Consider the following 15,159-nt stretch of genomic DNA (forward strand, 5'->3'; position numbering starts at 1 on the left):
TCGTATTTATTGAGCATTTACTGTGTGCAGAGCACTGTACTAATTGCTTGGGAAGTACAAGTTGGCAACATATAGAGACGGTCCCTACCCAACAGTGGGCTCACAGTCTAGAAGATTTGGAGTCAATGTCTCAAAGGAGAGGTAAACGTTCTTCGACTAATATCATTAATTTGTTCATTTATTCAATTGTATTTACTGAGCGCTTACTGTGTGCAGAGCACTGTACTAAGCACTTGAGAATTTTTTTATGAAAATACAAATAATTTCCACAGCACTCGGTGTTTCGAGTCTCTTCACTGAGGAATTGGATTTTATTTTTTGAGGGAAATAAAAAAAGATACCTTTGCTATCCATTTGATGTGAAGGGTATCACAGATAGTGGCTAACCCATCGTCATTCTTTTCATATTCAATGTTCCCCAGGTGTAGTACACTGGCAATAATTTCCAAGAGATACTGGAAATAGGTAAGCATAGGGAATTGGAAGCGGAGAAAAAGGTTCAGACAGGAGGCAAATGCTTCAAAATATCATACAACCCACTCAAAACAGTCTGAAAACATCAGCTGTCCCTGACTCCAGTACGACCTAAATCCAAGTGAATTTTTTGCCTAGACTTGGTTTCTTTCCTACTGTCGTTAAGCCTTCCAATTGTTTTCCAAAACCTTTTAAGAAACCACAAAGCCGCCTAAATATGGAGGGTCTCCCTCTTCACCTCTCAACTTGAAGAGGAACTTGGCAGCTGAACCCTTTGGCCGCTTACCTCAATATCTGCTTCCGAAAAGTCAATGACAGGGAAGGCTTTGCAAACGGTCTGCCAATCATTCTTGTCATTAATAGCAGTCGCTTTGGCACACTGACCCTGTAGAGAAAAAACAAAATTAAAACTCTTGTCAGCATCATTGCCCCCTAGAAATGGCAACAATATTTGCCCAATACTGAACCACAACACTTTGTTGTTAAAGTTGAGAAGCATCACGGTCTAGTGAACAGAGAAGGGACCTGGGAGTCAAAAGGACCTGGGTTCTAATCCTGACTCTGCCTCTTGTCTGCTGTGGGACCTCGGACAAGTCACGGTACTCCTCTGGGCCTCAGTTTCCTTATCTGCAAAATGCGTATTTGATACCTGTTTGCCCTCCTCCTTAGACTGTGAACCCCATAGGGGACAGAGACTGTGTCTGACCTGATGATCTTGTATCCACTTCAGAACTTAGTATCCAGTTCTTGGCACATAGGAAGCTTAACCAATACCACAATTGCCACCAGTAACACTACCCTTAATTTATTCTTTTAATAATTAACCAATTAATTTATTTCCATTAGTGTTTTTTCTCCCCCTCAAGACTGTAAGCTCCTTGTGGGCAAGAAACATGGCTACCAACTCTGTTAGTGTACTCTTCCAAGTGCTTAATACAGTGCTCTGCATACAGTAAGCATTCAAATGCCACTGATCTTTATCCTTATTGCTAGTAAAACTGAGGAAAATAATAATGATGCATTTGAGTTCCAGAGGCTCTTCTCTGAGACACTAAACCCTGGGATTCTTATTTTTCCCACCTGTGTAAGGTATGTATACTGCATCGGATTCCGTTCCAGGCCCAGGGAGGATAGAAGGTCCTCTTCGGCCCCCTCCAGCAGCTGATAGAAGATGTGAAAATTCCGCTCTCCCAGGTTTTGATACACGACTCGAGATTTCTCTATCAAGTAACTGATGACATGCCCGCCTACCGGAGTGCCCTACAACGAGAAACAGGAAGGGTTTAAACAAGTCTGTCTTCACCTAGCTAATTCACAGGATTTGATGCAAAAACATTTCTTCTCCCACTCAGTCAGTCAATTGTATTTATTGAACGCTTACTGTGGGCCAAGCCCTGTTCTAAGTGCTTGAGAGAGTACGACAGAAGAATGTATTGTCCCTTCAGATAGATTCTAGATTCCCTTTTTCTTTCTTTTTCCAATGATATTTGGTTAAGTGCTTACTATCTGCCAGGCACTGTACTAATAGTTGGCATAGATACAAGCTAATTAGATTGGATAAAGTCCCTGTCCCACATGGGGCTCGCAGCCTTAACCCTCATTTTACAAATGAGGTAACCGAGGCACGAAGAAGTGATGTGATATGCCCGAGGTCACCCAGCAGACAAGTGGCGGAGCTGGGATGAGAACCCAGGTGCTTCTGACTCCAGGGCCCGGGACAGAGCCACATTACTTCTCTGAAACCATTCCTTCCAAGGTTTTTCACCTTGTATCCTCCCCAGAGCTTGGAACAGTGCTTTGCATGTAGTCAGTGCTTAACAAATGCTATTATTATTATTATTATTATTCTGCTTCTTGTAAATCAGGTGGGCCCTTAGGAGGGTCGTCAAATTTGTCAAGGGCCTAGAGTGCCTCCTACTTGGGGGATGAGCAACCTAAAGTTCCAGAGTCAAATGTTGGAGCTCCGTGGGGCTCTTGAGGGGGCTCTCCCTGTCCATTCTTCTATCTTAGCCCCATGGCCAGCAGCAACTATTGATCCTTATATTAATGCCAGTCTCCCCCTCTAGACTGTGAGTTTGTTGTGGGCAGGGAATGTGTCTGTTTACCATTGTACTGTACTCTCCTAAGCACCTAGTATAGTGCTTGGCACACAGTAAGTGCTCCATAAACACAGCTGAGTTACTGAATGAACTGCTGCTCAGCACCAGTGGGGCACAATGGCATAACTACATGGCGCCAGGCACGACACCATGTAATACGGTCACGGGGGAAGACGGGCCCTAAATTGTATCGCTCTTTGCACACCAGCTGCCCAAGGCTTTCATTTTGTGTGGCTCTTCTGCCCAACGTGCCTGCCATCCCTTGATCTAGCTTACACCGGAGAGGGCAGGTGGGCACTCTTGATGCACCCGAGGCAGTTGCCCACTTCCTGGTTGTGGCCACGCTTTCAGGTCCATTGTGCCATTTCCAGATTGGGGCAACGCTTGGCGATCCGTGCTACTGAACTGAGTGTCTTCCTCACTTTGTCTTATTTGCTGTTTGTTTGTAGTATTTGCAAAGCACTTACTGTGTGCCAGGCACTGTGCTAGGCCCTGGGGTAGATACAAATTAATCAGGTTGGACACGGTCCCTGTCCCACTTGGGGCTCATAGTCTTAATCCCCATTTTACAGATGAGGTAACGGAAGCCCAGAGAAGTGAAGTGACTTGCCTAGGGTTGCACAGCAGACAAGTGGCAAAGCCAGGAGAAGTCAGGTCCTTCTGACTCCCAGGCCTGAGCTCTATCCATTATGCCACCCTGCTTCTCTGCTGCTGCTGCTCTCCTTTTTGGGGGGAGGTAGGCTCACCTCGGGGTGAGGGGGTTGGCAGTCCAGGGGTCTCCAGAGTCATGACCAAAATTACCCAGGCCCTGGAAGGCAGCAACAGGTCCCTGGGGTTCCGGGCTCATCTCCCCTCTAGACCGTAAGCTCACTGTGGGCAGAGAACTTGCCTACCAACTTGATTCTACTGCATTCTCCCAAGCGCTTAATACAGTGCTCAGCACACAGGAAGCACTCAATAAACAGCACTGACTGATATTTTGTACATTTTGTAGTGCTCAACATAAATCAATGTTATCGAGGGCTTACTGTATGCAGAGTACTGAGCTAAATATTTAAACATATTATATTTTAATCCACAATAATTAATATTGACTAACATGAACCTCTAGTGTTTTGAAAAAATTAACTCCTTACCCATTGAACTACCAGAGGGCACATAAGTTCTATCTTTTTATTTCAATGAAATGTTCTGCAGAGGTTCTTCAGAGAGGCGGCATGGCCAAGCGGAAAGAGCACTGGCCCGGGATTCGGAAGGTCCTGGGTTCTAATCGTGATTCTGCCACTTGTCTGCTGTGTGACCCTGGGCAAGTCACTTCACTTCTCTGGGACTCAATTCCCTCATCTGTAAAATGGGGATTAAGGCTGTGAGCCTCACCTGGGACACAGGCTGTGTACAACCCGATTAGCTTGTATCTACTCCAGCGCTTAGTACAGTGCCAGACACATAGTAAGTGTTTAACAAACGCCACAAAGAAAGGTCAATCGTTTTGACTTTACCCCCAAACATGAGCTGCCCTTTCAAAAAGACTTCTGGTGTCCAAGGAGGAAATTAAACAAGATCCTGATTATCACTGCAACCCTTACTGATGAGTGCTGTATGTTCTTTAGGCACAGCACTTTCTTTATAAAACCAGAAAGTGAAAGTATTATATGCACAGTGGTTATTCCAATCATGCCAAAACTTCTAAGTGCAACATAGTTATTTGACTTAAGAGTAGAAAATTAAGAAAAAAAAGATAAGTTTTCCCTGAAAATACTAAAATGACCACTAAAGATTTATCTTTAAAAGACTCCCCAGAGAAAACCTGAATTACCTTAAAATCAAACTGGATATCCATGTACTTTCCAAATCTACTGGAGTTGTCATTCCGGGCAGTCTTTGCATTTCCAAAAGCCTAAAAGATGGAAAACGAACTTAGCCCTCATTTCAGCAAACACTTATTTCTTAGGCTTCTGCCCTCCCCACCAAAAGAAATTTATATAAAGCTGTAGTGACTGCTGCTCAGAAGAGTCAGGTGAGACCTTGCATTAAGAGTTTAACACGGTGCTCGGCAAGCGAGGCTTCTGATTTCATTCTGTGGTATTTGTAAAGCACTTACTAGGTGCTAGACACTGTACTACGAGCTGGGGTAGATACAAGATAATCAGGATGGACACAGTCCCTGTCTCAAGCTCCATTTTACAGGTAAGGTAACGCTCGGGACATGGTTTCCCTCTCCTCAAGAAACTCTAGTGGTTGCCCATCCACCTCCATGTCAAACAAAAACTCAATCAATCAATCAATCAATCGTATTTATTGAGAGCTTACTGTGTGCAGAGCACTGTACTAAGCGCTTGGGAAGTACAAGTTGGCAACATATAGAGACAGTCCCTACCCAACAGTGGGCTCACAGTCTAGAAGAGTGGGCTCACAGTCCATTGGCTTTAATGCACTCAATCACCTTGCCTCACTTTGCTACTCTCTCCTCCAACCCAGTACACACACTTTGCTCCTCTATGCCAAACTTCTCACAGTATCTCGATCTCGTCTATCTTGCCGATGACCCTCGCCCATGTCCCGCCTCTGGCCTGGAAGGCCCTCCCTCCTCAAATCCTACAATTATTCTCTTCAAAGCTCTACTGAGAGCACAAGAGACCTTCCCTGACTTAACCCCTCTTTCCTCTTCTCCAACTCAATTCTGCATCGCCCTGACTTATGCTCCCTTTGTCCAACCCCCCTCCCAGCCCCACAGTACTTATGTGCATATCTCTCATTATTTATATTAATGGCTGTCTACCCTCCTCTAGACTGTAAGCTCATTTTGGACAGGGAACATGTCTGTTTATTGTCTTATTGTACTCTCCCAAGTGCTTAATACAGTGCTTGGCACACAGTAAGCTCTCAAATACGACTGAATGAATGAAGTGATTTGCCCAAGGTCACATGGAAGACAAGTGGTGGAGCCAGGATTAGGAGTCAGATCCTTCAGACTCTCAGGCCCGTACTCTATCCACTAAGCAACACTGCTTCTGCTGACACTGCCCTCAGCTAAGCATCTCCTCTCAAATATGGAATGCTAATAATTTATCTAGGTGTCTGTCTTTCCCTGTAGACTTAATCTCCTTGTAGGCAGCGGTCATATCTCCCAACTCTATTATATTGTACTTTCCCAAATGCTTAGCACAATGCTCTGCACACAGTAAGCACTCAATAAATATCACTGACTGATTACTACCACCTTCTCTTTTTCAGGAGACATGGGGCACGAATAGGAATTCCTTACCTCCAAAACTGGATTTGAGAGAAGCAGTCTATCACGGGCTACTTGCAGTGGTTCTGTCATGGGGCAGGTCGCTGCATAATACTGGAGAATTTTCTTGGAGGCCTCTGTTTTTCCGGCTCCGCTCTCTCCGGAGATGAGGATAAAGTGATTGTTGAACTCCGCACACATCATGCGGTAGGCATTATCGGCTACGGCATAACTAGTTAAAGAGGAGATACAAGGAAGTTAGATTTTAACGCAAGTTCCCTCAGACCTGAAATGCTGCTGTAGTACAATGTCGGAGTACTCCATCACGGTCTTACAACAAATGACACAAAACATTCTACACCTGACTCCAGTAATACTACCATCATCATGATCATCTGATGGCTACTGTTAACAGAGCATTGTTCTAAGCATTTGGAAACCTATGACAGTGTCCAACCTAATTGTCTTGTATCTACCCCAATGCTTAGTCTGGTGCCTGGCACAAAGTAGAGCACTTAATACCAGAAACACTTAAGAAATAAAATAATCAAAGTGGCGGCACTTTTTACATGCCAAGCACTGAACTAAGCTCTGGGTGAGAGTCAGCCTCGAGTCCTCACAATAATTAGCGTGGTAAAACAGCCACAGGGCATTTGGGGCCACTTCCGATACCAAGTTGAACTAAAGGTCACTAGGGACCTTGGTCCCCCAAGTCACTCCAAACTAACCATGGTGGATTGAGTGTCGAGTTAATATTCCTAGAAATATCAATCAACAGCCATTACTAAGAATGGTATTTATGAGGTGCTTCCTATGGGTTAGGCACTGTTCTATGCGCTGGGGCAGACACAAGCTAATTGGACTGGACACAGTCCCTCTTGTCTTATGTTGTCGAGTTGTCTCCAATACACTGTGACTCCATGGACACATCTCTCTCAGAACGCGCCCTCCCCACCATTTGCAATCGTTCCGGTAGCATAACCATAGTTTTCTTGATAAAAATACCATTGCCTCCCTCCGTGCAGTACACTTGAGTCTCCACCCTCGACTTTCTCCTATGCCGCTGCTGCTCAGAGCAGGTGAGTTTTGCCTTGTGGCAGACTGCCTTCCACTCACTAGCCACTGCCCATGCTAGGTATGGAAGGGTTATGCCTCTGCTTGACTCTACCATAGCCGAGACCGGTAGAGTACTGGAAACTCACCAGGTGCAATCCTGAGCAGGGCACAGTCCCTCTGGTACTCACAATCTAAGTAAGCCGGACAGCAGGCACTGAATCCCCAATTCACAGATGAGGCAACTGAGGCACAAATGAATTAAGTGACTTGCTCAACATTGCAGAGCAGGCTGCCAGGATTAGTACCCATGCCCTGTGACTCCCAGGGCCCATGTTCTTTCCACTAGGTCATGCTGCTCTGCACGGGTCCATTTTAATGATAGGAAACTTGTACTTCCCAAGCGCTTAGTACAGTGCTCTGCACACAGTAAGCGCTCAATAAATACGATTGATTGATTGAAACCCTTCTAAAGGCTTTAAATGCCAAGGACGCAAGAAACTAATATCTAATTATGTTTAAAATGCACTTCTCTGATAGAGCCGTAGTTCCACTATGTGAGCGAAAATCCACTCACCCGCACAAAAAGGATGCGCTACTTACACATGTGGTGGCAGTTCAAAGAAGTTGACCCCTTGGTAAATCTCCATCTGCTTAACTGTGTAGATGTCCAACTCCTTGTAAGGATTCACTGACACAAGGAGAGTTCCAATATAGGTCTGGAGAGACAAAAAACAGGAACACACGGAAACTGGATCATTGAAATGCCAACCTCCTAAAAGAGACTAAATTGCAGGTGAATAATAATAATGATAATTGTGGTATTTGTTAGGTGCTTACTATGTGTCAAGCACTGGACTAAGTGCTGGGGTATATACCAAATCAGGTTGGACACAGTCCCTGTCCCACCTGCGGCTCACAGTTTTAATCCCCATTTTACAGGTGAGGGAACTGAGGCACAGAGAAGTGAAGAGCCTTGCCCAAGGTCACACGGCAGACAAGTCGTAGAGCTGGGATTAGAACCCAGGTCCTCCTGACTCCCACGCCTGGGCTCTATCCACTAGGCTAAGCTGCCTCTCTCTATGCCAAACTCTGTTTCCTCCCCTCAGCATCTCTCTGCTCAGAGCTGGGTGGACTCCGGACTGGCCCGAGGCCTCCCTGAAGAGGTGTGGGAACACTATTCCCCTACAATAAAAAGGCCTGGTTTGGCCAGATTGGAATCTTTAATTTCCTCTCTTATTCCAAAGGCAGTTATTCTTCTATAGCAGTGTCTTAAGGTTTCCATGTCCCCCTTTTTGGACTCTCGCTGAGGGCTCACAGCAACCCTTCCACAGAAATAAAAGGCACAGTGTGACTAATCAGGGAGGGGGAAGGAGGGAGAAGTCACAGCTGGAGAGGGCACACTGAATCAATCAATCAATCATATTTATTGAGCGCTTACCGTGTGCAGAGCACTGTACTAAGCGCTTGGGAAGTACTGAAGCTACCTGTGCAACACTGAGGGAGGAAGGGAGGATAGTTTAGGGCCAGAAGGGGGCTTTCAAAGTGGCATAAACATCCTGAGAGGAAGGGGTTTGGGCTGGAAGCAGATAGCTTCAGTTTTGTTCATTATAAAGCTTGACCATTTGCCCAGAGAATATCCTAGAGTGGTCAGCTCTGGCAGGGGCCAGGGGTGTCCCAACCTTCAATTACTCTAGAACATAATATCTATACAAGTCTTCAGGAGGAAAGTGGAAAAGTGAGGCAGTTGCTATTCACTCAATCTATTTATAGGATACAGAAACATTAACCTGAACAACAACAACAAAATCTAACAAGCCTGAATCATCCAAGTAATTTATGATCAGTAAAGATTGGGACTTTAAGTGGAAAATGTCCTTTCTGTGTCTTAATGACTGATTAATGTTTAAGCTCCTCGAAATGAAACGCATCACTCCTATGTTTTGGGCAAATTAAGACATTGTCCTCAGTTTCTCAATTTGCCTCACCCTGGTCCGTATGACTTCATCCTACCTATACAACTAGGATTTAAAAAAATTATTACGATTATTTTGGTAGAACTCATGGGTCTAATGGTACTTAGGTTGATTTGCCTTTGGAGGCCTACGTGACCAACAAAGTTTGACCTGAACTCTTCATATTTTGCAGACTAAGTTTACTTAGATGGGTTGGTGAGAGGTAAATAAATTCAACTGAAGTGGAGTGTATACCTCTGGGTGCTTATAACATCTTTGTACCATATATCTCTACAGAGTTGAATTTACAAGTCCTTCTGAATACAGGAGGTTCAAGCTCATGTGAAGATGTGAAGTCTTTTTGGGCAGCCTCTTCAAAGTAGGCAAGACGCTGGAGGGGGTCAACTGATCATTTCCTGCATTAAACTGAATTCGATCTTTTCATTTAACCAAAAGTACTTGTGAAGAATTAAGTGACAAATCCTGAATCGGCTCAAGCTAGCTGGCAAGACTAAACCAGGTTGAAGTTTACTAGAATCTTTCCCAGTTAAAGTTTTTCAACTTCCTAGGAACATGACGGTGTTCACGGATTACTGTACTCTTCCAAGTGCTTAGCCCAGTGCTCTGCACATGGTAAGCGCTCAATAAATATCACTGGTTGAGTGAGTGAACCACCAACTTCACCTTCTGCCTGCCAGGTAAGGAGGGGAAGGGGACATTTCTAGGAAACAGTAGAGAAATGAGTTGATTTACATATATGAGGTTCTCTCGAAAACGCTTGCTGAGGTTATCTACAAAAGCAGCCTCGCTGGTGTAGGAGTCCAACAGCACGAAATCTTGAACTCCGACCTTGTCCCGGGCTGTAAGGGCCCCCTCCATGTGCAGCTGGATGTGCCGGCGTCTCACTGCTTCCTCCTAAGGGGCCAAAAAAACCCAGAAGTAATAGTTATTGTGGTATTTGTGAAGCGCTTACTATCAATCATTCAAAGGTATTTATTGAGTGCTTACTGTGTGCAGAACACTGGACTAAGCACTTGGGAGAGTACACTACAACAGAGTTGGCAGACATGCTCCCTGCCCACAACGAGCTGTTTCACAATCTAGTCCTTGGTTTACTATGTGCCGAGAACTGTACTAAGCACTGGGGTAGAATAAGATGATCAAATCTGACACAGCCGCTGACCCACACAATCTAACCAGGAGGTAGAATGGGTACTGAACCCCCATTTCACAGATGAAGAAACTGAGGGCTAGAAATGCTAAGTGTCTTGCCCAAGGTCTCACAGCAGGTGAGTGGCAGAGCCAGTATTAGAAACCAGGTCCTCCAACTCCCAAGGTATTCTGGCCTTGCTAGCGTGATCTAGGACTTGACTATATTTACAGCAGCAGTAGAAAAAGATGGTGTACCCTGTGATCAGGAAAGGAACTGGCTCGAGGTACAATAATAATAATAATAATTCTAGTATTTATTAAGCGCTTACTCTGTGCAAGGCACTGTACTAAGCACTGGGGTGGGGACAAGCAACTCGGGTTGGACACAGTCCTGGTCCCATATGGGGCTCAGAGTCTTAATACCATTTTACAGATGAGGAAACTGAGGCACAGAGAATAATAATAATAACAATAATGATGGCATTTATTAAGCGCTTACTATGTGCAAAGCACTGTTCTAAGCGCTGGGGAGGTTAAAAGGTGATCAGGTTGTCCCACAGGGGGCTCACAGTCTTGATCCCCATTTTACAGGTGAGGTAACTGAGGCACAGAGAAATTAAGTGACTTGCCCAAAGTCATACAGCTGACAATTGGCAGAGCCGGGATTCAAACCCATGACCTCTGACTCCAAAGCCCTTGCTCTTTCCACTGAGCCATGCTGCTTCTCACTGACAAGTGACGTGTCCGAGGCCACCCAGCAGACAAGTGGCAGAGCCGGGTTTAGAACCCATGACCTTCTGAGTCCTAAGGCTTCTGCTCTATCCACTACGTCGTACTACAAATCACTCAGTAATATTTAATGAACACAGCATCCAGCACTAGGTCCTTGGGAGAGTATATTATATTTTCAAGACTTGGGCACTGCCGTCAAGAAGTGCTTAATCTAGCAGGGAGGAGGTAAAACCCACTTAATTTCAGGTAGAAAGTATTTATTGATCGCTATTAAGGAGAATGGAAAGATGGGTACAGTCATAAATATTTAAATGTATCAATCAACCCAATGATGGCACTGTGTGGGTGTCACCTGTCGCCCGAGAACAGGTCCGTTTGGGAATTGGCACGGTGAATGAGAGACAGACTGGGGATGGAAAGGCCTGAGGAGAAGCAGCCTGGTTTAGGGGCAAGAGCCCGGGCTTGGGAGTCAGAGGTCGTGGGTTCTAATCCCGGCTCCACCACTTGTCAGCTGGGTGACTTTGGGTAAATCACTTCACTTCTCTGTGTCTCAGTGACCTCATCTGTAAAATGGGGATTAAGATTGTGAGCCCCACGTGGGACCTCATTACTTTGCACTTACCACAGAGCTGAGAACAGTGCTTGGCACATGGTAAGCGCTGAACAGATACCATTATTACGATTACAAAATGCATTCCGCTAGGCAAATTGAATTACTTGATTATTTTGGACGCGGCCAGTTGAAGGTCCCTTTCGGGAGGAATGGGATTATTTAATGGCTTTGGAGCTTCCCTATCGGGAGGGATATACTCGTGGTGCGTGGCGACCCGCCCCACGGGGCCTCCCAGGGGAAATTCAAGCGCGCTGGGTTCGCACGTGGGGAGACGGGGACGATGGGGACCTCCCGCCCCCCCATCACCTGCCGCCAAAATACCACCCCCTTCTCCGTTACCCACCGGCGAGGAACCAGCCGCCTCCCACCCCCGGGAGAAGCAGCGTGGCTTAGTGTAAAGAACCCGTGTTTGGGAGTCCGAGGTCGTGGGTTCTAATTCCGGCTCCGCCACTTGTCAGCTGGGTGACTCTGGGCGAGTCCTTCGCTTCTCCGGGCCTCAGTGACCTCATCTGAGAAGCAGCGTGGAACAGTGCTTTGCACATAATAATCGCCTAATTAATGCCATCAGCAGCATCAGCAGCGTGGCTCAGTGGAAAGAGCCCGGGCTTTGGAGTCAGAGGTCGTGGGTTCAAATCCCGCCTCCGCTACTTGTCAGCTGGGTGACTCTGGGCGAGTCACTTCACTGGGCCTCAGTTCCTTCATCTGTAAAATGGGGATGAGGGCTGGGAGCCCCACGTGGGACAACCTGATCACCTTGTAACCTCCCTAGCGCTTAGAACAGTGCTTGGCACATGGTAAGCGCTTAATAAATGCCATTGTTATTATTATTACAATGGGGATGAAGCCTGTGAGCCCCACGTGGGACAACCTGGCGACTCTGTATCTCCCCCAGCGCTTAGAACAGTGCTCGGCACAGAGTAAGCGCTTCCCAAATGCCATGGTTATGATGATGCTGATTCCTACTTACGGTCTGTTGGCCCGTGGTGCGGCGGGGGCGTTGTCGGGGGGCTCCGGGCTGGTCGGGGGCCGAGCGTGCAGCGGAGGGTGCGGGCCCAGGGGGGTGGGCCGCGGCCGCTCAGCCAATCCCCGCCCGCCCCCCGGCCCCCGCCCGACTCTGATTGGCCCGGAGGCCCGCCTTCGCCTGCCAATCCAGCTGTTCATTCATTCATTCATTCATTCATTCATTCAATCGTATTTTTTGAGCGCTTACACTGTGCAGAGCACTGGACTAAGCGCTTGTTCGGAGTGGGGGGCGGTGACGCGGGACAGGCCCCCCCGCCCCCGCACAACCCCACTCCGCCTGCTGCTGTGTGGCCTTGGAGAAGCAGCGTGGCTCAGTGGAAAAGAGCCCGGGTTTTGGAGTCCGAGGTCATGGGTTCAAATCCCGGCTCCGCCAATTGCCAGCTGTGTGACTTGGGGCAAGTCACTTCACTTCTCTGTGCCTCAGTTCCCTCATCTGTAAAGTGGGGGTTAAGACTGTGAGGCCCCCGTGGGACAACCTGATCACCTTGTAACCTCGCCAGCGCTTAGAACAGTGCTTGGCACATAGTAAGCACTTAATCAATCAATCAATCAATCAATCGTATTTATTGAGCGCTTACTGCGTGAAGAACACTGTACTAGGCGCTTGGGAAATACAAGTTGGCAACATATAGAGATAGTCCCTACCCAACAGTGGGCTCACAGTCTAGAAGGGGGAGACAGAGAACAAAACCAAACATATTAACAAAATAAAATAAATAGAATAGATATGTACAAGTAAAATAAATAAATAAATAGGGTAATAAATATGTACAAATTAATAATAATGGCACTTAATAAATGCAATTAATATTATTATTATTATTCTCTAGGCCTCAGTTACGTCATCTGTAAAATGGGGGTTAAGACTGTGAGCCCCCCGTGGGACAACCTGATCACCTTGTAACCTCCCCAGCGCTTAGAACAGTGCTTGGCACATAGTAAGCACTTAATCAATCAATCAATCAATCGTATTTATTGAGCGCTTACTGTGTGCAGAGCACTGTACTAAGCGCTTGGGAAGTACAAGTTGGCAACATATAGAGACAGTCCCTACCCAACAGTGGGCTCACAGTCTAGAAGGGGGAGACAGAGAACAAAACCAAACATATTAACAAAATAAAATAAATAGAATAGATATGGACAAGTAAAATAAATAGGGTAATAAATATGTACAAATTAATAATAATGGCACTTAATAAATGCCATTAATATTATTATTATTCTCTGGGCCTCAGTTACCTCATCTGGCAAATAGGGATGAAGACTGAGCCCCCGTGGGACAACCTGATCACCTTGTAACCTCCCCAGCGTTTAGAACAGTGCTTGGCACATAGTAAGCACTTAATAAATGCTGTCATTATTATTATTATTATTATCACCTTTCTGGGCCTCAGTGACCTCAAAGTAATGATAATAATAATGGCACTTGTTAAGCGCTTACTATGTGCCAAGCACTGTTCTAACCGCTGAGCACTGTTCTATGCGCTCATCTGTCAAATGGGGATGGAGACTGTCAGCCCCACGTGGGACAGGGACCGTGTCCAACCCCATCGATTTGTACTCCCCCAAGCGCTTAGTCCAGTGCTCTGCACACAGTAAGCGCTCAATAAATACGATTGAATGAATGCTTGAATTTGCTTGTATCCGTCCCGGCGCTTAATCCAGTACCTGGCACATAGTAGGCGCCTAATATCCCAATGATTACGACCCTTACTTTGTGCACCGTTCTAAACACGGGGCCTGGGTCCAACGTGATACACTTGTATCTATCCCGGCGCTGAGAACGGGTTTTGACACACAAATAAGCACTTAACAAATACCCCAGAAAGAAAAAAAAAGGCGGAAAAAAAAGGGAAAACGGTAGGGTGGAAAGCCCCAGGAAGTTGGAGGCCAGCGCAATTCTCTTCCTCTTACAAGAGGCAAAAGTTTCCATGAGAAAAGAGGGGAAGGGGAGTCCACGATGGAGGGCATTTTTGCTCCAATAAGTTATTTTGAAGACGGAACAATATGATGAGGGCCTGAGGTTTAGGAGACGGTGGCGGGGCCGGGTCTTTGGGAGTTTGACCAAGCCGTTGCCCCAGTTTGTCCGCCAGAGGACGCTATATAACTGCAAATAATAATAATAATAATAATAGCATTTATTAAGCGCTTACTATGTGCAAAGCACTGTTCTAAGCGCTGAGGAGGTTACAAGGTGATCAGGTTGTCCCACGGGGGGCTCACAGTCTTAATCCCCATTTTACAGATGAGGTAACTGAGGTGCAGAGAAGTTAAGTGACTTGCCCAAAGTCACACAGCTGACAAGTGGCGGAGCTGGGAGTGCCCGCTGGCCTCTGATAAAAGAACTCGGCCGTAACTTTCACCTCGAGATTTATCCTTGACCTCTTTCCAAAACGGAATACTTCCCCCAATTATAAAGATTTGGTAAAAACACAAGGAGAAAAAAGACGAATACAAAGGCATCAGTTGATGCTCATGCAAACGGCAGATTCCAAGTGAAATCTGCTAAAAGTAAACTGCATTAAACTTATTTTAAAGCACTGTTAATTTCACATACTAACATATAATTGCTCTAAAGAATATCATCTTCCCCCATCCTTCAAGATTCCAAAACTATCCACAAACCCCAATGCTCACCATGTCCTCAAAATACAAGTTTAAGCCCAGTTGGCTTAATCCGGTGGGGACAGGAAGGTTTAGACAAGGAGTTGGGGGACTTGATTTCTGATCTTGGCTCTGCTAGTGCCTATCTGCCACATTAACCTGGCAATATAACTAGCCATTATCTGTAAAATCTCCAGATAAAGTGATATGACTTACGGAAAA

At 46.0% G+C, this 15,159-nt stretch overlaps 1 protein-coding gene across 1 annotated transcript in view; it reads right to left on the minus strand.

Moving 5' to 3' along the window:
- The window catches only part of MYO1H (myosin IH), a 42,810-nt gene extending 30,498 nt beyond the window's left edge, over nucleotides 1-12,312 (minus strand). Inside the window, exons 1-8 of the mRNA XM_038763831.1 lie at nucleotides 12,278-12,312; nucleotides 9,567-9,728; nucleotides 7,462-7,577; nucleotides 5,839-6,037; nucleotides 4,390-4,470; nucleotides 1,555-1,734; nucleotides 761-859; nucleotides 342-455 (exon numbers count right to left, since the gene is read on the minus strand). Of these exons, the coding sequence (XP_038619759.1) occupies nucleotides 342-455; nucleotides 761-859; nucleotides 1,555-1,734; nucleotides 4,390-4,470; nucleotides 5,839-6,037; nucleotides 7,462-7,577; nucleotides 9,567-9,692 (915 nt within the window). The 5' untranslated portion in view covers nucleotides 9,693-9,728; nucleotides 12,278-12,312. The remainder of the gene's footprint in view (nucleotides 1-341; nucleotides 456-760; nucleotides 860-1,554; nucleotides 1,735-4,389; nucleotides 4,471-5,838; nucleotides 6,038-7,461; nucleotides 7,578-9,566; nucleotides 9,729-12,277) is intronic.
- Between the last annotated feature and the right edge of the window lie 2,847 nt (nucleotides 12,313-15,159).

Source organism: Tachyglossus aculeatus, chromosome 21 (genome assembly GCF_015852505.1).
Source record: "Tachyglossus aculeatus isolate mTacAcu1 chromosome 21, mTacAcu1.pri, whole genome shotgun sequence".
Taxonomy (NCBI): domain Eukaryota; kingdom Metazoa; phylum Chordata; class Mammalia; order Monotremata; family Tachyglossidae; genus Tachyglossus; species Tachyglossus aculeatus.